The sequence below is a fragment of the Gossypium arboreum genome, chromosome 8, assembly GCF_025698485.1.
Source record: "Gossypium arboreum isolate Shixiya-1 chromosome 8, ASM2569848v2, whole genome shotgun sequence".
NCBI lineage: Eukaryota > Viridiplantae > Streptophyta > Magnoliopsida > Malvales > Malvaceae > Gossypium > Gossypium arboreum.
In genome coordinates, this window is record NC_069077.1 from 118,169,265 (window position 1) to 118,195,977 (window position 26,713).

Genomic DNA, 26,713 nt, shown 5'->3' on the forward strand with positions numbered 1-26,713 from the left:
AGATTCTCAAATTTTATTTGACACAGGTTTAGCTTGGACAAGTAACTTGATAAGTTGTTATAAAGGTTCACCTTGTTGATGTTTTGATTTGCTATGTCTACCCAAACTATGCCAAGTTAAGGTAGTTTATTATAATTAGATAAAAGATAATGTAAGTCTTGTACTATACATATGAATTTACTAAACATCATATATGCTTACCTAGTTTATTTTCCCTTTTCCTAATAGATAGTCACCTTATAGAACTCATCAAGTTAGATCGTCTCGAAGCTCACACTATCACTAAATCGATAGTTATGTGATCATTTTAAGTCTAGGGTTGTGGCATTTATAAGTGTCTGGATATATACTTTATTGTATAAAAGTCTTGATGAGTTGAAAACTTGAGATGAATATGGAATACGATGATGATTTTGACTGTTGGTCGTGGCATGTGAATTAGTAAAGTTAATGCCTAGTTGAAAATGGTATGTTTGATTTTCCTGCATGATGTATGTGTTGATTAATGGTAATTTGGTTCATGGTTAATGCCATAAAGGTTTTGATGAATGAATTATGTATGTATGCAAATGTTAAGTTAGATTAAATATTGTTGACATGGTTGGATGGAAATTGGGGATCAAATATGTTTAAATGAAGTTCATGTTTAAAGTTTAGAAGCTATTGATATGTATATGTGTAACACCCCTAACCCGTATCTGTCATTGAGATAGGGTTTCAGAGAGTTACCGAAACATTCAGAACATTTTATAAATAATTTATATAAATTACTATTCATTTACCAATATTATTCAAAACGTCCCTTAATTGGACCCTCGAGGTCCAATACGAGCATTAGAATCAAGTAGGGACTTAATCCTTTTTCACCATTTCAAGCATGTATTATATTTTTAATTATAGCATTCCAATAATGTACTTCAATATAAGTCACATTCTATACAACAAAACATTCAATTAAACATATTTACAAGCTCAATTAAGTTACACGAACTTACCTCGACGCTTGTTCGCGTTAGAAATCTACTACTCCAAAACCTTTTCTTTTCCTTAATCTAACCTCGAATTAGTGTTTTCCAGATCTATATAAATGAATTTAAACATCAGTTTCAAACATGTCATATTTAAATGGACTCAATTTACATCCTAGGCAAAATTATCATTTTGCCCCTAACTTTTCCATAAATTTTGATTTTGTCCCTAGGCTCGGAAAATGAAACTTGTGCAATTTACTCCCTATTCCAAGCCTAACCAGAATCTCATTAAAAATTTTATGGCACATATATTCATAAAAATTTAGAACTTTTCTTCAATTTCACAAGTTTACATTTTAGTCCCTAAATCATGTTTCCATCAAAAATCACTTTGTAAAATTTGTTTATCTATCAACAACCTTTCATTGTCTACCATAAATTTCTAATTTTCAGCTTATACATCCTTGAACCATTTTCCATACTTTGATAACTTCTCAAATTAATCCCTCAAATAGAGAGATTTAGTCATCCCGATTTCAAAAATATCAAAATTACTAAAAACGGGACAAGAAAACTTACTTAGGCCTTGAAAGTTTCTTCTCTCTCTACTAGGGTTTCCATGTGTTTTTAGGTTGAAGATGATGAGAAAATAAGATGATCTTTTCTTTTCATCTTTTAATTAATTAAGTATTTTGCAATTTCCAATTTAGTCATTGCCCTTGTTCTATATTTCCATGGATGAGTCACCAAGAATCTACATACTTTTCTTTAACGGTCTAATTACCATATAAGGACCTCTAGATTTGAATTCCATATATATCTAATCCTTATAGCTACTAGAATTCCACTTTCGCATTTTACGTGATTTAGTCCTTCTCGTAATTAAACACTTAATCGATAAAATTTTCATATCAAGATTTTTACACGACAAGCCTATTATAATACGGACCATATAATGAAATAAAAATAAACCTTATTTTTGGATCAGATTTGTGGTCCCAAAACTACAGCTCTGATTTCATTAAAAAATGGGTTGTTACAACTCTCCCCCCTTATGGATTTTCGTCCTCAAAAATCTTACCACTAAAAAGGTTCGGGTATTGCGTCCTCATAGCATCCTCCGGTTGCCAAGAGGCTTCTTCAAAGAAATTTTACTAAAGCTACCTTTTTATTTCTTAACTATTTCGTTTCTCGAGCTAAGATTTTGATTGGTTCTTCACCATATATTATATCAGGCTGAATCTCTACCTCTGTCAGAGAAATAAAAGGGAAGGATCGGATTGGTACCGTCGTAACATAGACACATGAAAAACATTATGAATTCGATCAAGTTCTGGTGGTAAAACTAACCGATAAGCAACCGGTCCAATTTTTTATGTAATCTTATATGGTCCAATGAACCGTGGACTCAGTTTTCCTTTGCGTCCAAATCGAAGAACTTTCTTCCAAGGCGACACTTTCAAGAATACTTTGTCACTGATTTGAAATTCTAGTTCTTTTCACTTCAAATCATCGTAGGACTTTTGACAATTAGAGGCTGCTTTCAAACTGTCCCGAATTACTTTCACTTTTTCCTTGGTCTCTTAGACCAAGTCAACTCTATGTAACTTTTTCTCATTGAGTTTTGTCCAGTACAATGGAGTTCTACATTTCCGAACATACAAAGCTTCATACAGTGCCATGTTAATACTAGATCGATAACTGTTATTATAAGGAAATTCAACCAAAGGAAAATACTTTTCCCAGATACCTTCTAACTCAAGTATATAACACCGAAGCATATCTTCCAAGATCTGTATTACCCGTTCAGATTGACCATCTATTTGGGGATGAAATACAGTGCTAAAGGGTAACTGAGAACCCAAAGCTTATTTCAATTTGCTCCAGAATCGAGATGTAAACTGAGGATCTCTATCTGAAATAATGGAGACAGGGACTCCATGCAATCTGACAATCTCAGAAACATATAATTCAGCCAATCTATCCAAGGAATAATCCATATGTACCGGAATAAAGTGTGCCGACTTTATGAACCGATCAACAATTACCCACATGGTTTCTTTCTTCTTTAGAGACAGGGGTAAACCCGATACAAAGTCCATAGTAACTCTTTCCTATTTCCATTCCGGTATCGTAACTGGCTGCAATAGTCCAAAAGGCAACTAATATGCAGCTTTTACATGCTGACATATCAAACATTTAGATACAAACTCAGAAATATCTTGTTTCATTCCCAGCCACTAGTACATCTTTTTCAAATCATTATACATTTTATTACTACTAGGATCTATAGTCATATTACCATTATGAACTTCATTCAAAATCTTCTGTACTAGTTCTGAACCTTTCGATACACATACTCTGCCTCTAAACAACAAACAATCATCAGTCCCGATAAAATATTTTGAGTCAGGAGTCGATTCACTTTGTACCCATGTTGCTTGCAATTTTTATCCTTTTTTTGAGCTTTATAGATCTGTTGCAAAAAAAATTGGTCTAGCTTTTAACTCGGCTATGATTGAACCATCATCAGACAACAAAAATCGAGTGTTCATTGCTTGCAAAGTATACAGGGATTTTCTACTTAAAGCATTTGCCACTACATTGGCTTTTCCCGGATGGTATTCGATAATAAGATCATAATCTTTCAATAACTCAAGCCATCCGCACTGTCTCAAATTCAAATCTTTCTGTGACATCAAGTATTTCAGACTTTTATGATCGGTGAATATGTGACATTTTTCACCAAATAAATAATGCCGCCAAATTTTGAAGACAAACACTATGGCCTCCAATTCAAGACCATGTGTTGGGTGTTCTTTTTTATGTGGAATTAGTTTTCGTGAAGCATAAGCTACTAGTTTACCATCTTGCATCAAAACACAGCCTAAACCATTCAATGACGTATCACTATAAACTGTAAACTCCTTACCCGATTCTGGCTGAACTAACACTAGTGTTTCTACCAATAAACCTTTTAATCTGTCAAAACTCTGCTGGCAATTTATCGGTCCACGCAAACTTTACATCTTTCTGTAGTAAACGAGTCATCAGAGAAGCTATCATTCAAAAACCTTTTACAGATCTCTGACAGTAACTAGATAGTCCCAAAAAACTTCGGACTTCTGACACATTCTTTGGTGACTTCCAATTAACAATAGCTGAAATTTTATTCGGATTGATAAACCGTAATTTATACATATTTTTACCCCATGCCTAACGCATTTATGGATGGTTTCTCCTTAGATTTGGTGAATTCGATGCTCCTAATCCTTTAATTTCATGTTTTATACTTAGAAGGGCATAGGAGAGTTAAAAGAGAGAGAAACGGGCCAGAAACGGAGAAAATGGACACACATGGAAAAACAACACGGCCTGGACTTCCTTACACGGGCTTGTCACATCGCCGTGTCAATTTGGCAAGACCGAAGCACAACTTACACGGGTGGATCACACACCCATGCCCATTTAACAGCCTTGACCACGACCTTCAGTAATCGCACACAGGCATGTCCCTATTGAACCCAAGTTTAGTCCAATTTGAAAAAGGCCAATTTTGAGGGCTCTTAGGCATTCCAAAGCCTATTTAAACACTTGAGGAGGCACTTAGGAAAGGGGATGCAAAGTAGGAAGCAATGAATTACTTAAGGAAAGCTAATTGATCCATCTCAAGAGCCGGATTCATCATCAAGACTGGAGATCTCCCTTCAAGTTCCTTCAGGAGTTTTGGGTTTTCTTATATTTTGTTATCTTTATGCTTTTGAGATGTTTTCTTTCATAAGTATGAACTAAACCCCTAAATACCTAAAGGGAATGAAACCTAAGATAGATCTTGTGATTATTATCTGAATTGTATGATAAATATTTGACTCGTTCTTAATTATGTGTTCTTAATTCTTGTTTTGATATTCCGGGATATTGATTCAAGTTAAACTCTTATTTAGAGGAGGAATAAACCCTGTCTAAGAGTAAATTTGTCATAATTAAGCGGAGTTGATTGCACGCCTAGAGATAGGGTGACAAGATTTTTCCGGATTAGGGTGAAACCTAATAAGGGAATCCATAGATCGAGTTAATGCAATTCTAGGGTGTTAATTAGAAAGAGATTTCAATTATTCAACCTAGAGTTAGACATTATTAGTCTCGAGAGAGATAATATAACTAAGGGATTTCTACGAATCAAGTCAAATGAATAAATCATCTGATTCAGAGTCAAATAACAAGTGAAGTCTAGGGGGATTTGTCCTTAGGTATTGTCTCAATCAATCCAATTTTCCCAAAAGTACTTTCCCAAGTTTTTCTTTCTGTGCATTCTTAGTTAGTAATTAGTTTAGACAACCAAACCTCTTAAATTTTAGGCTAGATAATAAAAAGGAAGTAAATACTAGTACTCGTAGTTCCTTTGGGTTCGACAATCCAGTCTTGCTGAACTATACTACTGTTCAATAGGTACACTTGCCTTAATCGTGATAATAAGTTAGTCTCAAGAACGTTTAATTTATAAATCTTTAAAACCTGTTACGAATATCACGCATCAAGTTTTTGGCGCTGTTGTCGGGGAACTAGGATATTAGGAAAACCCGATTTTTATTACTTTAGCCACTTTACTTTTATTACAATTTAAATTTTTATTTTCTTTTCTAATTTTTCTCTTATTTCCTTCTGACAGGTTTTTCTAGTTTATGACCAAAAGAAACCCATCAGGACCACTACTTTTTGACGGTGAGATCGACCGCACAGTTCACAAAAACCGGAGAGAAATAAGGCGAAGCCTAAGATACACAGAGGACTAGCAAGAGGATGATACTTCAACCACAACAAAGGAGATGGCTGAAAACCAAGAAAGTCCGCTACCTCCTGCGATTGCTATTAATCAAAATCCTGCTCCGCATACTATGTATGAATATGCTAAACCTTCTTTAACAGGAACTGAATCGAGCATAGTTAGACCGGTTGTAACCACAAATAATTTTGAACTGAAACCTAACACAATTCAAATGATACAACAGTTTGTTCAGTTTGATGGTTTGCAGGAGGAGGATCCCAATGCTCACTTGGCAAACTTTTTGGAACTATGTGATACATTTAAAATTAATGACATTTCTAATGACGCCATTCGTCTTCTATTATTCCCTTTTTAATTGAGAAACAAAGCTAAACAGTGGTTGAACTCGTTGCTACAGGGTTCAATCACTACTTGGGAACAAATGTAATATCCTGATTTTGGGCCTAGTCGGAATAGTGGTTTCGTGACCACAAAATCCGAGATATAAATAATTATTTTATGATTATTTTAAGGTCTATGATATGATTGCATGATTGTGTGAAAATTTCGTGAAGAAATTTTATGCATAAAGTGCTTAATTTGAAATTTGGGACTAAATTGAATAAATTGCAAAACTTGTGTTCTAGAAGTATTTTGCATAAAATTGAATTAGATTATTAATTAGAGGTCCTTAAAGAGTAATTTTACCAATTTCTAAGTCTATGGACAAAATTGGACATGGATGGAATTTTGGAAAGTTTAGTAGTAAGGGCATTTTGGTCATTTAGGGTAAAATGAATTAAAATACAAAATTAAAAGCCAATTTTGCTCATCTTCAACCCCATGGCCGAATATAGCAAGGAGAAACCATGGCTAGGGTTTTTCAAGCTTCCAAGCTCGATTGTAAGTCCGTTCTAGCCTCGCTTTTAATGATTTTACGTTTTGGAGTCCCTAGCTCGATTTAGCTTATGCTAGCAATGATTTAACCTAGGGTTTATATTTGGAAAAATACCCATAGGTGAAATTTGTGTATTTTGGTGTTTTATGATAGAATATGAGGTTTTAAATTATGTTAGACAACTTGTGCTACTCGATTTTAAGTGAAAACGAGCAAAAGGGCTTAATCGGTAAAAATACCTAATAGTCATAAGTACATGTTAGAGTGAGAATTTGATGTTGCCATAGAAGGAAAAATGATCAGCATGTCATAAAACATAAGAAAATAGGCTGAATTTTAATTTACGAGCTTTGGGGCAAAAGTGTAAATATGCAAAAGTTTAGGGGCAAAATTGTAATTTTTCAAAAATATGATTTTGGGTCAATTTGAATAATGTGAGTCCTAATTAGACTATATTTTAAATGATAGAGCAAGGAAAACTGAAATTGGGCTAAAATGGGGAAAATACCAAGTTGTGGACTAAATGGTAAAATAGCCATTTTCGCATACGAGGTAAGTTCATATGTAAATGTTGGTAACATAGTTATTATTTTAAATGTTTTAATGATTTTTAAATGATATGATAATTATTATGAAATATTATACTTGTGATAATTGTTTGATAATATGTCAAATTATGTGATATACTTGGAAAATGTGAAATACTACCGAGTATCAGTATCGGCATTCCGTAGAAGATGGTTGAGACACATGATTGGGAAAAGGTCCCGTTGAACCTCGTGAATGGATTAGGATACGAGTGACATGTCACTGGGATATTTGGGCATCCGAACTCGTTGAGTTGAGTCCGAGTTCACTTATGGATGCGAGCGTCCGAACTCGTTGAGTTGAGTCCGAGTTCGTGAGATGTAACTAGGCATCCGAACTCGTTGAGTTGAGTCCGAGTTCACTTATGGATGCGAACGCCTGAGCTCGTTGAGTTGAGTCCGAGTTCGCTTATGGGCAGGTTACATGGTAGCTTGGCTACATATGTGGCACTTATGTGCAAGTTATCCATGTATCCGAATTATATTCCGATGTGTTCAACGGGTAAAGTTCTACTCAAATGGAGGAATACTCAAGATGAAAGGGACGTATTGGTAAGTGTTGTGAAATGGATACTTTGAACAGGTATGTACTTAACCCTCGGGTTGAAAACTCGATATAACAACAATATGGTAAGATGATAAATGAAAAGGTGATATGAATGTCTTGGTGATGATTATGCAAATGATGTTTTATGTTTGCTTATATGGTTATGTTACTTGCTATTTGCATGTGAGCTTACTAAGCATTTATGCTTACTCCTCCTTTTCATTCCTTGTAGTGTTGACAAGCCAGCTCGGAAATCGGAACGGTCGGAGGCACGCTCACACTATCCGTATACCATCTTGGCGTAATGGCTTGTATATTTTGAGTATGGCATGTATAGCATTATAATCATTTTGTATATATGGTCTTATGATATGGTTATTGAGTGGTATGGAAATAGAAATGCTTGGTAATGATTAGCCATTGGAATGGCTAATCATGATCATATTTGGTATTATGTATGTCAAATTGCTAGCTAATCCATGGAAACCATGAAATAGGTAAAATTTACCATAAAATAGATTCAGACAGCAGCAGTGACGTGAGTTTAAAAAATCACTAAAAATAGTAGAAATGGAATTAAATAATGAATAAGTTATGGAATCGAAGCTTGATGAGTCTATTTTCATATGGAATAAGCAAAACAGGTATATGAGCTATATTTTATGAGATGTTTAAATTTTTGTGAAACAGGGCCAGAGCGATTTCTGGATCCCCTGTTCTGACTTTGGAAATTCACCATAAATTTTACAAAGATAATTAGAAATCACACTTTATATGTACAGATTCCTTATTGAGTCTAGTTTTATTAGAGATAAACGGCATAGTCATTGAAGCTCTGTACCGGGATATATCTGATTCGTAATACACAGAGGTCAGAGTAGTTGAACCCTGAAACAGGGGAGACTTTAACTAATAAACTTTACTAATTGACCCAACCAAAAATTCTAGAAAAAAATTAGTAGATATATATATGAGTCTAGTTTCAGGAAAAATTTACGGAATTGGATTTCGAGTTTCGTAACTCGAGATATGATTTTTAAAGCGACTGTGATGCAGTTAGCTAGCTTGTCTGGAAATTTTAAAATGAATTGTATGAGCTGTTTAATTAATGAATTAAGTCCGTTAACACCTCGTGTTCGACTCCGGAAACGGTCTCGGGTACGGGATGTTACAACAAATGACCGAAAAGTTTTTATTAAAATATTTTACGCCGACTAAAACGGCTAAATTACGTAATGATATTTCTTCCTTTGTACAGGTGGATTTAGAAACACTCCACGATGCATGGGAGAGATACAAGGACCTCTTGAGAAGATGCCCTCACCATGGGTTACCGCTTTGGCTATAGGTTCAAACCTTTCATAATGGCCTAAATCCTTCGACTCGAAAAATGGTTGACGCAGCTACTGGCAGAACCATCAATAATAAGACATGTGACACCCCTAACTTGACCCTAGTCGGAAAGTGGTTTCGGGACCACAAAACCAAGTTAATAAAATAATTAATTGTTATATTCTATGCTTATTATTTGTGAATAAGTATGTGTGAAAATTTCATGCTTTAATTTTGTCATTTGGATGTGAAATTAGCTAAAAAGGACATATTTGAGAAACTTTAAAAATATGATAGGCAAATGTCCAAGTGATTAAAATGTTAAACTACTAAATTTGTGGACTTGCATGTCAAATGGCCCACTTTTAATATTAGTGGACGGTAATGATGTTATGATTTTAGCATTATGCGTATATTATATTTAGTAATTAATATTTAATAGTTTATATTATAAAATACATAAATTTTATTAAAGAGGACTTAGTTGTAAATTTTTTAAAGGGTGGTAGATAGATTTTAAAGTGACCAAACCTTAAGGTTTATTATTGTGGAGGATTTGCATGCTTATTTGACCATTTTCTATCCATGTTCACGGTAGTGGGGGTTGTTATGATGCATTATGTGTTTTAAATTAATAAATTATATATTTATAATATGTTATAATTAAAATTTGATAAAATAAAAGTGAATATGGTGATAAAAACAAGGTGAGCTTCATAGCCTTCATTTGAGTCTGAACTAAAGAAAACAAATAGGAGAAGAAGCTTTGGATATTCGGTCTCTGTAAGGGCTAAAATTCAAGGTGAATACTTGTTAAATTGATATTAAATTTGATGTTTTGAGTTCCTAGCTTGATGCTACCTTAAACCCATGGATTTATTCTCTTGAATTGGTTATGTGGCATGTTCGGTATTGGATAGGAAATGTCAATTTTGATAGCTGAAAATGGAATTGGAATAAGGAGTGTTTGATAGACTTAGAAGATGAAATTGTAAGTGATTATGAGCTTATAATCTTAATTAGGAAAATTTATGTTTAATATGACTTAATTGTTGAGGATATCATTCACCATGGAAATTGAGCATGGAAAAATCTGGTGTGGGATATATGAAGCTGAAAATTTAGTTTGAAGTGTGGTAATTGTGTTAAAGCTGAACATTAAACCTTTATGTTTTATGGTCTTGTAAGTTAGGTGTAAAACCAATGGCCTTTTATGCTTGGCATGGAATTAGTGGTTAAATGAGTTATGAACCTATTATAATTTGAAAATTTGATGGTTTTATGGAGAAGGGGCATTCGAAATAGAGGTTAAATTATAATAACCTCACCTTAGTGAATTGAAGTAAAATTTGACTCTTTATAGGATTAAATTACCTATGACCGAATGTGATGAAATTGTCAAGAAATAAATTTGATTAAATGAGATTCGGTTAATGGATGTGATGAAATTGTCAAGAAATAAATTTGATTAAATGAGATTCGGTTAATGGTGGGTGTATAGAATAATTGAATGCTAATTTGATTAACTCTCTAATGGTCAAATGTGTTAAACCTTAAAGCATGATTTAGTTTAACCAAGGGAGAACATGATCGTGTTATTTTGTTTCATATGAGCTTGAAATTTTTATGCAAGAACTCGTTAAATTAAATGGTAATGCCGAATGTGAATTATGTATATTTGTAACCTTGTGTATTCGGCCATATGAATAATGTTCGTATACAAGGATAAAACTTAGTTGGAGAACTTGTATATTTGTAGGAAGGCATGTTTGAACGTGTATTGATAATTGATTTTGAAGGTTCGGCTTTATGCCTTGATAGTTGGTTTTGAAGTATATGATGTCTTGGTATAAATATATGTGCATTCGGTTACTTTCATAACATGCATTTAAAGTGTCCTTTGGATGCAATTGCTTATGCCCTTGAGGGTATATGAGTTAATTTTCTTTATGGCAAATTTGGATAAGAAGCTAACTAATAATATGCTAAGGTAGTCATGTGGATAATCGGCTTTGTGAATATTATTAAAGGTGTAATTAGTTATATGCATAGGTCATCGGTAAAATTGACCACATAACTAGTATATGTATATAAGGCGACATGGTGATACCTAGGTAAATGTATTTGGGATGGTTTTAATGAAATACCGAATGTGTGCAGATGTATCGAGGTGTTGCCTTATGTTTGAGTTTCATTGAGAAGATTTACCTTGTTGTTTTTAATGATATAACAAGGTGATTAAAATAGTTTAAATTTTGTTAATTAAGCTCAAGAGCATAGAGGGGCAATTTTGGATAAAGAGAAAGTAAACGAATAGCCGTGGATATCTAGTCGTCGACCACTTCCGAGGTAAGTTTTAAGTGATTAAACGTTGAGTAAATTCAATCATAATAGGACATGATGAGTTGATTTAATAAGATATGATGTGGCCAAGATATGTTCTAAAAACAAATGGTAAGTTCTTAAGTGTTTGAGCTTGGAAATTTAAGTGTAATTTGAAATAATGCTTAGGACAGCAAAGAACGTGACTTTAGAAAATCACCATAAATTTATGGACTTGAATTAGAGGTTGAATAAAACATGAAATTAAAGCTTAATGAGTCTAGTTTCTTATAAAAGAAACCGTGTAAGCAAAGGAATTTCTGATAATGAGATATTTAAAGTTGTGTGAGACAGTGCAGAATGACACTGTAATCCTCTGTTCTGTTTTTAAAAAATCATTATAATGTAACACCCCAAACCCGGCCCAGACGTTATGGCCGAATCTAACGTGCCACATTGGAGTTGAAAACCCACGTTCCATTTTAGTGTTTTAAAACCATACATTTTATTGAGTTAACAAAGTGTATGGAAGCTGGGCACCAGGTAGGTATCCGAGACAGAGGAGGTGAGCCATGAAGGCTGCTTAAGTACCAAGCTCTTTAATTGGATCCAATCCTAGACATGCCCACAACCATAGCCACACTTTGTTATATCGAGTTTAAATTTGTTTAAGTGGACGTCTTTGATAAATCGATTAATCGTGGTGTTGAGATATTTTGAAAACAAGTATCATTTTGAAAACACGTCCTAAGTCTAGCCCATTTGAATAATTATTAACCAATTTTTAAAGTTATTAAAATTAAAATAATTCCGAAAAGAAATAAAAGGAAAGTTAAAATTGGCCTTATTACAACCCAAAAATAAATAATAATTAAAGGAAATTAAATGAAAACCAACACTTATTTAAAAGTCCAAAGACAATCACCGTGGCCACTCTGAATCCCCTCCGGCCCAAGTCCCCACATCAAGGCTCACCTGCAAGGTTAAGGAAAGGGGGGTGAGTTTGGAAACTCAGTGTGCAACAAGCCCCTTTCAGAGCCCAAAACAATAACGGCCTGTTGGGTCTAAGCCCAAATCCAATCTCAATCATGCACTGGGCCGTAGCCCTTTTCATATTTCATATTTCATAATACTGGGCCGAAGCCTTTTCATATTTCATATTACTGGGCCGAAGCCTTTACTGTAAACGGTATGGCCCTTAGGCCCATTTCAATGTCACATATAATTTCAATGAAAGAATGCAACCCATTTGGGGAGACTACTCAACCCACCATCCGCTACTCTCCACCCGTACCAACCAACACACCATGTGGGGATTAACTCGACCCACCCCGCCAAACTCTCCATCGGCAAAGATAGTCGCTTTATCATATAACCGAGGCCTAGCCTCTTTTAATAACTGGGGCAAAAGCCCTTTCAATAACTGGGGCATAAGCCCTTTTATAACTGGGGCATAAGCCCTTTTGATAACTAGGGCATAAGCCCTTTTGATAACTGGGGCATAAGCCCTTTTTCACTTCCTCCATCCATATAAAACCCAACCCAATGCGCTTATGATTACATCATGTGCATATCATACATATCATGTGCATATCATACATGTCATGTGCATCTCATACATACCATATTTATCAAAATCCCATGTATTAAAATCATACATAAACCCTAGGGGTATAATGGTCATTTTTACCTAGGGGCAAAACGGTCATTTTCATGGTATAAGGGTAATCTCATAATTTTACCAAAAATTAGGGTTTCCATGTTCATTAACGATTACTAACAATCCATGGGTGCAAACAGTGATTTTGGCCCATTTTTAGCGAAATCGAGTTATTGGGCCTAAAACCCCTAATGGGCCCTACTTAGCCAATTTCGTCATCTAGGCCCATTTAGCCTATATTCCATAACGGTTTTAATAGTCTTATCATGCCATATAATGATTTGCTTTTCTACCAATTTTACCCAAATGGGCCCGAAAGCCCAATGGGCCCCACTTCCCCTCGAGGCCCAACTTACCAAGAATGCCAAAATCACATTCTTACCGCTTCCATCATTCTCGATCACCGTCTCATCGATTCTAACTAACTAGTGAGCGTTAATTGCTCACAAGTCCTCGAAATGCCGAATTTCGGATTAAGCATTTCGCATTTTATCGCTTTAAGCTATGAAAGGGTTCGTTACACACCGATTTGCGATATTCCTTGACGAGATCTCCTATGCGATTTCTCCTATAATCAACCACTTATAGATTAGACCATGTTAATATTAAACCAAATCGAAAACTACCTATTATCATCACTTACACATTCGCCACCATCCACAATGGCCCTTGGGTTCATACCTTTGCCAAGTTGATGACTAGATTTAGTCACTCCGATGATCCAAGCTTTTCACACACTCCTCGATCGGTAGCCTTTAATCCTCACTAGCACCAACAAACCAAATAACACCAAAACCCTTTTAGCCTTAGTCGACAGAGGGTTTTCACTTTTCTTAAACCACAAGATACGATGGAAAGAAGGTTCAATACTTACCAAGAGATCTACTCGTTGAAGAACGTTCCAAATACCTTCCTACCCCATATCCGCTAGAATCCAACTTAAACGCATGAGAAAATAGATCTAAATATTAATTCCTAATCATTAAAATATGAAGCTTTCGACTTTTCAAAGAAATATTAATCTAAGCTATTACGAGGGTTAGTACACACCTGTTACGGGTTAAAGTTGAAACATTTCCAAAATCAATCGCCTACGATAACCACCACTTGTCACTCAAACTTAACTAATCCAATATCAATATATGTAAATCCTAAGCACATCAGTCATACGGAACATAAGGGCATATTCGTCATTTTACCATACAGGGGTATTTTGGTAGTTTTACAAATTGAGGGTATTGCGGTAATTTCACAAACCAAGGGTATTTTAGTAATTTTGTAAATCGAGGGTAAAACAGTAATTCTGTAAATCAAGGGTAAAACAATAATTCTATAAATCGAGGGTAAAATGGTAATTCTGTAAATCGAGGGTAAAACGGTAATTCTGTAAATCGAGGGTAAAACGATAATTATGTAAATCGGGGGTAAAATGGTAATTATGTAAATTAGGGGTAAAACGATAATTCTATAAATCGAGGGTAAAATAGTAATTCTGTAAACTGAGGGTAAAACGGTAATTCTGTAAATCGAGAGTACTTTGGTAATTTTACAAGTCGAGGGCATTTCAGTAATTGGTAAACTAAAGTATTCTAAACGTGGATAACAATACGAATGGGCCTAAAGCCTATTCTCGGCCCAAATGGGCCCACACGCTTGTGTGGCCCTTTTAGCCCAAACCTAGCCATAGATATGCGATTCACCTAGCCTAGTCCAATATTTACTACACAATCAAACAACTTATCCAATTATTCAGAGGTCTGCTGGGCCCACATGGCTCCTTTCGCCCATCGTGACCAAGTAGCCATCCTACGCCTAGAGTATTGAGAAATACACACCGATAGGAGACTGGAGTTAATCCACGCCCGAGCACTCTTAGCCGACGCCCAACCCAAACGAGCACGCCATACAAATGAAAGGGATCACCAAGAAAGGTACATTTACTCTCTTCATGGTTCCTCTATTTAAAGCCACTTCACAACCACTCTTATATTAGCTTCCGATGTGGGATCCTCCAACATTAGAGTTTAAATTCAACACCAACTCTTGTCGCCCCTGTTAGCAAAATAAATGCTCCTTGCTTGCCATGGGATTCGAACACATGCCTCCCCTTAAATGCTCCACAAGCTACTTGCCACTAAGCCACAAGGCTTTTTGTGTCATATTTTATCCCCAATTAATTATAAGGTCTAAAGGCCAAAGTCCAGGTTCCCTTTAAAAACCCAAAATAAATTGCAAGAGCCAAGGCTTGAACCAGGCTCCCATACAACCTTAATGACACCACAACCACTAGACTACAAGCTTCCTTGTGTCATTTATTTAACACAATAATTTAAAAACCCTCATCCAAGCATCCAGGTTTTTTTCACTTAATACCAAAATTTTTGCTAAAGCCCAAGTTTGAACCCAAGATTTCTCCAACACTGCTCAAAGCCATTAACCACTAATAGCAAACATTTAATTGTTTCATTTCATTACACAATTAAATACCTATATAAAACCTCTTTACGGACCCACACTCAAGGCCCAATACTTCTAGGCCCAAATTCGGGGTGTTACATATAAATTGTACAAAAATTTTTAAAAGACAAAATTTATATCCTAGATGCCTTAGTGAGTCTAGTTTCAAATGAAATAAACTAGAACATATTTTGAATTTTGTACAATGAGAAATTTGATTCAGAGTGAAGAGTGGTCGAATAGTCAAACAAGTGAAATACGGAAACTTTAAGAAAAATATGGTATTTATTGGCCAAACCAAAAATTCTGAAAATTTGTTGGATAAAATATGTATGAGTCTATTTTCAGGAAAATTAACGGCACTTCATTTGGAGTTTCAGATTCCATTTACTTAATAATTTAATGACTGCTATGCAGGAAAAATAGCTTGTGCTGAATTTGTGATTATGTTGTAAACCTTAATAAAACTATTTGAGTTGCTTATAAGCTATCGATTAAATATTGGTAATCAAAGTACCAAATCCGTATTAAAGTGAAGCTATAAGCCGTAAATGACTAGTATACCTAGTCAATTTTGTTATGATGAAATTGATGTACAAGATATGTATATGTGATAAGGCCAAATGGCCAATGTGATGAATGTGAAAGTGTATGTATGTGATAAGGCCGAATGGCCAATGTGATAAATGTGAAGGTGTATGTATGTGATAAGGCCGAATGGCCAATGTGATGAATGTGAAGGTGTATGTATATGTGATAAGGCCGAATGGCCAATGTGATGAATGTGAAGGTGTATGTATATGTGATAAGGTTGAATGGCCAATGTGATGAATGTGAAAGTGTATGTATGTGATAAGGCCGAATGGCCAATGTGATGAATGTGAAAATGTATGTATGTGATAAGGCCAAATGGTCAATGTGATGGAAATGGAAGTGTATAACTATGATAAGTCCCGAAGGACATTTGTGTCAGTACTATATCCGGGTTAAAACCCCGCAGTCTTTATGCGAGAATATTATCCTGATTAATGTCCGTAGGCTTCGTGCTTGTACTATATCCGAGCTTTAAAGACCCGACGGCTAAATGCTAGGATTCAAGTAAGACTTTGATATTGAGTATCTGCAATAAGTTACCATCAAATAAGTATTATGTATTTAAGATGTTCAGGTACGTATTACTTACTCATCGGTGGAGTGATTTCGAGGTAAATTATCAGTATCAAAGAGGTAGGTAAATGTGATTAATATTATAACTCCAAATATGAGAATGATCTAATTGGTAATGGTATGCTTGTATAATGAAGTATGTGATGAAATATTCTTATGTATTAGTGCATATTCTGCCCAAAAGCCTTATGATTTGAGTATGGGTTGGGTTCAGCTAGATGTGCCAGTACAAGGTAAGGATTATGTTTTGTAAGCTTACATATATGTGATAAGGAATATGTTTGGTTCTTTATGTGCCTACGGTAATTTAGTACTTGTCATGTTGAAATACTTAAAAATATGGATGTGATTATGAACAAGTGGAAAGGATTATTGAAAGTTGAAAATTGATGAAGAATGTACTTTGGAAATATTCGACCATCTAGATCACTATTGTACGAAAGTATATATATGTGAGAGTTAAGTGATGCGTTTATTGATATTATAGTTCGAGATGAAGCTCTAGATTAACTTCATCGAACAGTTGAAATGAATGACCAAAGATATTGAATGAAAACACTTTGCGACTTAAAGCTCGAGGGCTAAAGAAAGGCGAATTAAATTATGTGAAATTTTGGTTAGGTATATTGGGTCAAATGAGATTTTATCTAGATTAAGTATATGTGAAAACGTCATTGATTCAACAAAATTATCGTTTTGCTTAAAACTTACTAAGCTTACGTAAAGCTTACTCGTTCGTTCATGTTTTTGGTCTCAGAGGTTGTGGATTCGACTACTAGCTCGGGGATCGTCAGTACTTCATCACACTATCTACCATTACGGTAGCCATGAGATTGGATTATCTTATGGCATGTATAGAATAGACTAGTAGCGAAAGAATAATTTGGTTATTGTATATAAGCCATGTGAAAATGACATCTTTTGAATGTTTACTTATAGAAGTTTACATTTTATCCCTGGCTGTGTTTAGTGTTTATCCAAATAATGATCTAAAAAAAAAAGGTTTTACCGTTCTGTCATGATTATAGGTCCGGTAATGCCCCTTACTTATTCCGGCGATGGTTACAGGATAGGGGTATTACATTTTATTGGTATCAGAGCTACGGTTTGGTCAATTCTAGGACTAACGTAGCACATGTGAGTCTAGTTATACATGCCATAGAGTGATAATATGATGGTGTGATGATTTCTAATAGTTAAAGTGTGTTTTTTTTTATTGTAATGAATTCCGATCCCGATCGAGCTGTAGCAGATGGTATTGAGAGGACTGAGACATGCTTATGATGTGTCAATATTGAGAAGGGTATAATATAAGTAAGTTTTGAGTAATTGAATTTGGTATTTAATTTAAAATGCCATGATATACATGTATGATAGATGAATGATGTCCCATTGTCCTTATCATAATAAGGTTATTGAGAAAGAAACCTTATACATGTTATGTAGCCGAATGGTTATTAGAGAAATGAATAAAGAAAGAGATTGGGGATATATGCTTTTGTGTGATTGCTTATTGAGCTGAAAGTTTAGTAAAAGAAGTATACATGTATTAGATTTGAATGATATTTACGACTTAAAGTCAAGAATCATGTTATATGTTTACATATGAATGAATAGATTAAATTATAAATGTGATTTGTGCTATGTGAAACATGATAACATATGAATAAATATGTATGAGACTCAGTGATGTGAATCCGGGCTTAAAGACCCGATGACTATAAGTAGAGATTGTGTCCGGGTAAAGACCCGATGACTATATGTGAAGATTATGCTCGGGTAAAGATCCGATGGCTATGTGCAGAGATTATGTCCGGATTAAAATTCGCTGGCTTTGTGTGGAGATTTCATCCGAGCTAAAGGTCTCGACGATGATCCGGTTAAGTCCCAAGAGCATTCGTCTTTGGTGTTACATCCGGCTAAGTCCCGAAGAGCATTCGTTTGGTGTTACATCCGGCTAAGTCCCGAAGAGCATTCGTCTGGTGTTACATCCGGCTAAGTCTCAAGAGCATTCATGCTGGTGTTACATCCGGCTAAGTCCGAAGGGCATTCGTGCGATGATGTGTAATCAGGCCTTCATGCCTAGCGTGCTTAATGCCGATGATTCGAGCAAAGTTTAAGTGTTCATTACTATATGAATTCAAAATTAAATGAAAGGAAACGTTTAAAGTGTACTTATATGATGTTTTATAGACTTGGTTAAGTTATTTCAATGTGTAATAACGAATGAATATAGGCACTATGTGTGCGAATGAATTGAGACACTGTGTGTGCGAATTCTTTAACCGAGCACTATGTGTGCGAGATCGGTCAGTGGACACTGTGTGTGCGAATTCTTTAACCGAGCACTATGTGTGCGAGATCGGTCAGTGGACACTGTGTGTACGAATTCTTTAACCGAGCACTATGTGTGCGAGATTGGTCAGTGGACACTGTGTGTGCGAATTCTTTAACCGAGCACTATGTGTGCGAGATCGGTCAGTGGGCACTGTGTGTGTGGATTTCGTTTCATGTAAGATCTCGTCTAGGAGGACGGCATTGATTTGTGATAGTGTGTAAGACCGTGTTTAGTACACTGGCATCACTTGTGTTAAGCTTTATGCCTATTCGACTGTATACGGGTAACTTTAAATATGAATGGATGTATTGAATGAACTAAATGTTCAGGTATGTAGAAGTTGATTTTCTGTCGGAAACATGTTAAGTTGAATATTGAGATATGATGGAGTTATAAAGGATATTTATTGAGATGTTTGAGTATATGTGTACTTTCGGTCAGGTTACAGCTTATACATGAATGAAAATGTGGGTTACGAATATGTGGGTTGATGATATGAATTATACATGTTAATATGTGCTTTATATGTGTTTGAAATGCAATTGTGAATTAAATTAAGTGATTATTGCTTATGAAATCAAAAAAATAAGATATATGTGCATACTTGTAGAAATGTTTATCTATTTGTTTTAAGATAAGAAAATGATTTTATAAATCGATGCGAAATTAGTAATGAATTACAATTGCTATCGATGAGCTAATGTTTATATGGATATAATTCCATAAGGGGGCATTGGTAGAAATTTTCGGGGACGAAAATCCCTAAAACGGGGGGGGGGGGTTGTGACACCCCTTACTTGACCCTAGTCGAAAAGTGGTTTCGGGGCCACAAAACCGAGTTACAAAAATAATTAATTGTTATATTCTATGCTTATTATTTGTGAATAAGTTTGTGTGAAAATTTCATGCTTTAATTTTGTCATTTGGATGTGAAATTAGCTAAAAAGGACATATTTGAGAAACTTTAAAAATATGATAGGCAAATGTCCAAGTGATTAAAATGTTAAACTACCAAAGTTGTGGACTTGCATGTCAAATGGCCCACTTTTAATATTAGTGGACGGTAATGATGTTATGATTTTGGCATTATGTGTATATTATATTTAGTAAGTAATATTTAATAGTTTATATTATAAAATACATAAATTTTATTAAAGAAGACTTAGTTGTAAATTTTTTAAAGGGTGGTAGATAGATTTTAAAGTGACCAAACCTTAAGGTTTATTATTGTGGAGGATTTGCATGCTTATTTGACCATTTTCTATCCATGTTCACGGTAGTGGGGGTTGTTATGATGCATTATGTGTTTTAAATTAATAAATTATATATTTATAATATGCTATAATTAAAATTTGATAAAATAAAAGTGAATATGGTGATAAAAACAAGGTGAGCTTCATAGCCTTCATTTGAGCCGAACTAAAGAAAACAAATAGGAGAAGAAGCTTTGGATATTCGGTCTATGAAGGGCTAAAATTCAAGGTGAATACTTGTTAAATTGATATTAAATTTGATGTTTTGAGTTCCTAGCTTGATGCTACCTTAAACCCATGGATTTATTCTCTTGAATTGGTTATGTGGCATGTTCGGTATTGGATAGGAAATGTCAATTTTGATAACTGAAAATGGAATTGGAATAAGGAGTGTTTGATAGACTTAGAAGATGAAATTGTAAGTGATTATGAGCTTATAATCTTAATTAGGGAAAATTTATGTTTAATATGACTTAATTGCTGAGGATATCATTCGGCCATGGAAATTGAGCATGGAAAAATCTGGTGTGGGATATTTGAAGCTGAAAATTTAGTTTGAAGTGTGGTAATTGTGTTAAAGATGAACATTAAACCTTTATGTTTTATGGTCTTGTAAGTTAGGTGTAAAACCAATGGCCTTTTTATGCTTGGCATGGAATTAGTGGTTAAATGAGTTATGAACCTATTATAATTTGAAAATTTGATGGTTTTATGGAGAAGGGGGCATTCGGAAATAGAGGTTAAATTATAATAACCTCACCTTAGTGAATTGAAGTAAAATTTGACTCTTTATAGGATTAAATTACCTATGACCGAATGTGATGAAATTGTCAAGAAATAAATTTGATTAAATGAGATTCGGTTAATGGTGGGTGTATAGAATAATTGAATGCTAATTTGATTAACTCTCTAATGGTCAAATGTGTTAAACCTTAAAGCATGATTTAGTTTAACCAAGGGAGAACAGGATCGTGTTATTTTGTTTCATATGAGCTTGAAATTTTTATGCAAGAACTCGTTAAATTAAATGGTAATGCCGAATGTGAATTATGTATATTTGTAACCTTGAGTATTCGGCCATATGAATAATGTTCGTATACAAGGATAAAACTTAGTTGGAGAACTTGTATATTTGTAGGAAGGCATGGTTGAACGTGTATTGATAATTGATTTTGAAGGTTCGGCTTTATGCCTTGATAGTTGGTTTTGAAGTATATGATGTCTTGGTATAAATATATGTGCATTCGGTTACTTTCATAACATGCATTTAAAGTGTCCTTTGGATGCAATTGAGGGCATCGACGACCACATTTACCTTTCTCAGATGATAGTCGATTACTAACTCATAATCTTTTATCAACTCTAACTATCTCTTTTGCCTTAGATTTAAGTCCTTTTGAGTCATCAGGTATTTCAAACTTTTGTGATCGGTGAATATTCGGCATGTCTCACCATACAAATGGTTTCTCCAAATCTTCAATGCAAACACAATAGCAGCTAGTTCCTAGTCATGTGTTGGGTAATTTTTCTCATGCAGTTTTAGTTGTCTACACGCATAGGCTATCACTTTGCCTTCTTGCATAATCACACACCCTAATCCATTCAAGGATGCATCATTAAAAATCACAAACTCCTTTCCCAGCTTAGGTTGAACTAGCACTGGAGCCTCAGTTAACAACGCTTTCAGTTTCTCAAAACTCTGTTGGCACTTCTCTATCCATTCGAATTTAACATCCTTTTGTAATAACCTTGTCATTAGGGTGGCAATCATTGAAAACCCTTTAACAAACTGTCTGTAATAAATGGCCAAACCTAAAAAGCTTCTAACCTCTATCATGTTCCTCGGCAGTTTCCAATCAATAATGGCTGAAATCTTAGTCTCTAATACCGTCTCTCGAAACAATGTGTCTCAAAAACCCAACTTCACGAAGCCAAAATTCGCTTTTACTAAACTTGGCATACAACTGCTTGTAGCTCAAAGTCTGCAAAATAGTTCTCAAGTGCTCGGCATGCTCTGCCTCATCTCTTGAATAATTAAGAATATCATTGATGAACACTACAACGAAATTGTCCAAATATGGCCAAAATATTCGATTCATTAAATCCATAAAAAAGGCAGGAGCATTCGTTAACCCAAATGGCATAACAAGAAATTCATAGTGGTCATACCTCGTTCTGAAGGCAGCCTTACGTACATCTGACTCTTTAACTCGCAACTGATAGTAACTAGACCTTAGGTCTGTCGTTGAAAATACCATAGCTACCTTCAATTGATCAAATAGATCATCAATCCTTGGTAAAGGATACTTGTTCTTTATTGTCACCTTGTTGAGCTGTCGATAATCGATACATAGCCTCATCGAACCATCCTTCTTTTTCACAAATAATATGGGCGCACCCCAAGGTGAAAAGCTCGGTCTCGCAAAACCCTTGTCGGTTAACTCTTGTAATTGAACTTTAAACTCTTTTAATTCCGTCAGGGCCATCATATACGGAGCAATCAAAATAGGTGCAGTGTTGAGAATCAAATCAATGCCAAACTCTACTTCCTGAATAGAAGGTAACCCAGGCAATTCTTCCATGAATACATTCGGATACTCGTATACTATTGGTACCGACTCAATTTTTAACTCAGACTCTTTAGTGTTTAATACAAAGGCAAGGTAAGCTTTATACCCCTTTCTTATGCATTTTCGAGCAGACATGGAAGAAATCACTGCAGGCATGCTATTCAATTCATCTGGTTCAACCCGAATAACATTACGATTCTCACATTTTAGTTTAATGAATTTTCTTCCATAATTCACTACCACATCATGAGCAGTCAACCAATCCATACCAAGAATTACATCAAATTCATCAAACGGTAATAGCATAAGATTAGTCGGAAAACAATGACCCCTAATCGTCAAAGGGCAATTCTTACACACTTTATCAACTAACACACACTTGCTTAACGGGTTTGACACATTAATCACGAATTTAGTAGGTTCAACAAGCAAGTTCATATCAGACACCAATTTCACGCAAACATATGAATAGGTAGACCCTGGATCAATTAAAGCAACAACAGTAGTATCATAGATAGAAAATGTACCTATAATCACATTAGGGGATTATGCCTCTTCGCGAGCGCGAATGGCGTAGGTCCTTGTAGGTGCCCTGACCTTGGGCCTCATAGCAGACTCTCTAGGTGCACCTTTACTACTCGTTCCACTACTCGGATACCTCTGAGGTCTCCCATTACTAGCAGTGCTATCTGCTCTTGCTCCTTCAAAGTTTCCTCTTTCTGTCCTCTCTAGGCAATCTCTAACAAAGTGGTTAGGGGAACCGCACCTAAAACAGGTTTTATCGGCTCCTTGGCACTCACTGGGGTGATGTCTCCTCACTGGGAACATTCTGGTCTATTGGGTTGAGCATTCCTAACACTAGCAATTGAAGTAGTCTGAGTTTTTGAAACCCTGTACTGTTTGCCCCTATTCTCGCTCGAATACCCAACAGAAGCATTAGATCGAGTAGTGAACTCTCTCGACTTTTTAGATGAAGTTTGAAAAGATTTGCTTAGTTGTCTCTTCCTCGAGTCTCTGGACTCCAAATTGGCTTTCCGTTATTCTTTAGCCAATTCTTCAGCCTTGTATGCTCTCTCGACCAACACAAAAAACTCCTTCAATTCAAGGATACCAACCAGCAATTGGATGTCTTCGTTCAACCCATCCTCAAATCTTCTACACATGATGGCTTCAGTAGATACACATTCCCAAGCATATTTTCTAAGCCTCATAAACTCAAGCTCATATTTGGTAACTGCCATTTCACCCTGCCTCAAGTCGAGAAACTCTTTCCTCTTTTGGTCCATAAACCTTTGATTGATGTACTTCTTGCAAAATTCCTCTTGGAAAAACTTCCAAGCCACTTTCTCTTTCAGCACAGTCGACATGAGAGTGTTCCACCACTGGCAGGCTGAATCTCTTAGAAGCGATACCACGCACTTCATGCACTCTTTTGGTGTGCATGACAACTCATCAAAGACCTGGATGGTGTTCTCGAGCCAAAACTCCGCTCTTTCTTGATCATCATCTATGTTAGCTTGGAACTATTCAGCTCCTTGCTTTCTTATTCGATCAACCGGAGACCTTTCCCTTCTCACCATCTTAACAACATGGGGAGCTATAGGGGTAGGCTGAGGAATAAGCGGGGGTGGGGGAGGTTGAACACCTGGGTTTGTCCGAACAAACTTGGTGTACCAGTCATTCATCATCTTTAGGAAGGCTTCTCTAGCCTCTCCTTCCGGACTAACGGTCTCGGGTACTACTGAAAGGCGCTGCTCCTTGAGCAGAAGCCGGTGCATTACTCTTTACATCGTCAGCAACTGCTCGTTCGGAATCCATTTACTATATATAAAACACAATTTGAATTGTCAAGAGTCGTCACACTATCATAATATACGTATGACATGTATATCTAGACTCTTATAATCGATACATAGTCCTAAAATCGACTAAATCGTAGCTCTGATACCAATAAATGTAACACCCCTTACCCGTGTCCAACGCTGGAACAGGATGCGAGGCATTACCGAGCTTAAATGTAAACGTACACATAGAATCAAGCCATAAAATTTCTTTAAGTACGAAACTGCGCATACACATGTATATCATCCCTATTCCGGGCCTACAAGGCCCAAAACATACATCGGGGGTGATTCAGGACTAAACTGAGAACTTTAGAAAAACTTGGAAGATTTTTCATAAAATAGAGTCACACGCCCATGTGGACACAGGGACACGCCCTTGTCTCTAGGTCGTTTAACTGTCTGTTTATGTCGTCATAATCAATTAAAGATCACACGGCCTAGTCACACGCCCATGTGCTAGGCCGTGTGGCAAATTTAATTTTCATATTTAAGGTGTAGACTTCACATGGCCTGGGCACACACCCATGTTTGGAGGCCATGTCCTCCACACGGTTGAGACACACGGCCGTGTCTCTACCCGTGTATTTACTACCATGCATATTGACTTGTAAAACTAAGGTACGGGGACACACGGCCAGACAACATGCCTATAGGGTTGACTGTGTGTTTTGAGGCTAATTCTCAAGCCCTTTTGTCGCCCTCATTAACACATACACACTCACATGTATCAATGATGATCATCTTGGCATAAGTGGGTTACTTAGACATCCTTAGCTTTAACTCATGCATGACAATTACATATCAAAGTACATATAATTAGGACTCCATAACTTGTTAAATTCATTCAATTTATTTCTTTACCTTAAATCATACCATAACCATACAAATTGACATCATCCATCCATTATCAACTACGAACTCAACACATATCTCAAGAAGAGTAGTACATTTCATGCATGCAATAGTATTTAGGGTTACAACCCAATAGTCAATATGAGCCATAACTCATGGCCAATTACAAAATGAAATAATATACTAACATGAGCCATCGCTTTTGGCTAAGCAACATGATAGTTCCCTATACATGCCATACTTAAATGTATTAAACCAAATATACCCCAAAAGATTTGTTGATAATATGACTTGAGCTCCTATGTCCATGATCCCCGAGATAACTTGGAGATGCTAAAGGAAAATGGAAAGAGAGGGGGTAAACATAAATCTTAGTAAGTCGTATGTAAATAATAAACAATCTAGATCATGAAAATTTCATGTATCAAACATACTACCAATTATCAATTTACAGATAATGAACATAGTGAGGGTTGGCAACAAAGGTCATTGAGCTTCAGAATTTATCTTACTCTTACTTACTCAAGCTAAATTTCCATCATGAACCGAGTTCAATACTCATGAGATTTACATACATACTTGTACCACACATATCTTACTCATATCAGTCCACTTCTTTACCTTAATCTTGAATGACCTGTTGAACCACTTGGAATATTGAAGGATGTTCGGGATTATCGTACACCAAATAAGGTGCCAAATCCATGTCCCAGACATGGTCTTACATAGGACCACACATCGATGCCACATCCCTGATATGGTCTTATACGAGATCTCATATCAGTGCCGATGCCATGTCCCAGACGTGGTCTTATACGAAATCACTTAACGATGCCGAAACCATATGCCTGATGTGGTCTTATATGGGATCTCAACTCGATGCTGATGTCATGTCCTAGACATGGTCTTACTGAGATCTCATTAATCATGGTGTTATGATATCTGAATCCTAAGCATTCATCAGGGTCACCCGAGATTTTCGAGATACAAGCTATCCTCAATTTGTCATTAAGTCATCATAAGTCAAGTTCGATAAGGGCATACGTACACATTTCATACAAAATCAAGCATTAAATACATGATAATGAAATTGTTGAATTACTTACACACAAACTTACCTGGGTCCCAAAATATTGCTAACTTTACATTT

The 26,713-nt window shown here is 35.7% G+C and overlaps 1 protein-coding gene and 1 non-coding gene across 2 annotated transcripts; both read right to left on the reverse strand.

Moving 5' to 3' along the window:
* Positions 1-8,993: 8,993 nt before the first annotated feature.
* LOC128280155 (small nucleolar RNA R71) lies at positions 8,994-9,100 on the reverse strand. The gene has a single exon (XR_008270335.1). It is a non-coding gene; the product is annotated as a small nucleolar RNA R71 (small nucleolar RNA).
* Positions 9,101-23,904: 14,804 nt separating this feature from the next.
* Positions 23,905-24,291, reverse strand: LOC128296644 (uncharacterized). Its single transcript, XM_053032085.1, has one exon. The coding sequence runs from the start codon at positions 24,289-24,291 to the stop codon at positions 23,905-23,907; it is 387 nt and encodes a 128-aa protein (XP_052888045.1).
* Between the last annotated feature and the right edge of the window lie 2,422 nt (positions 24,292-26,713).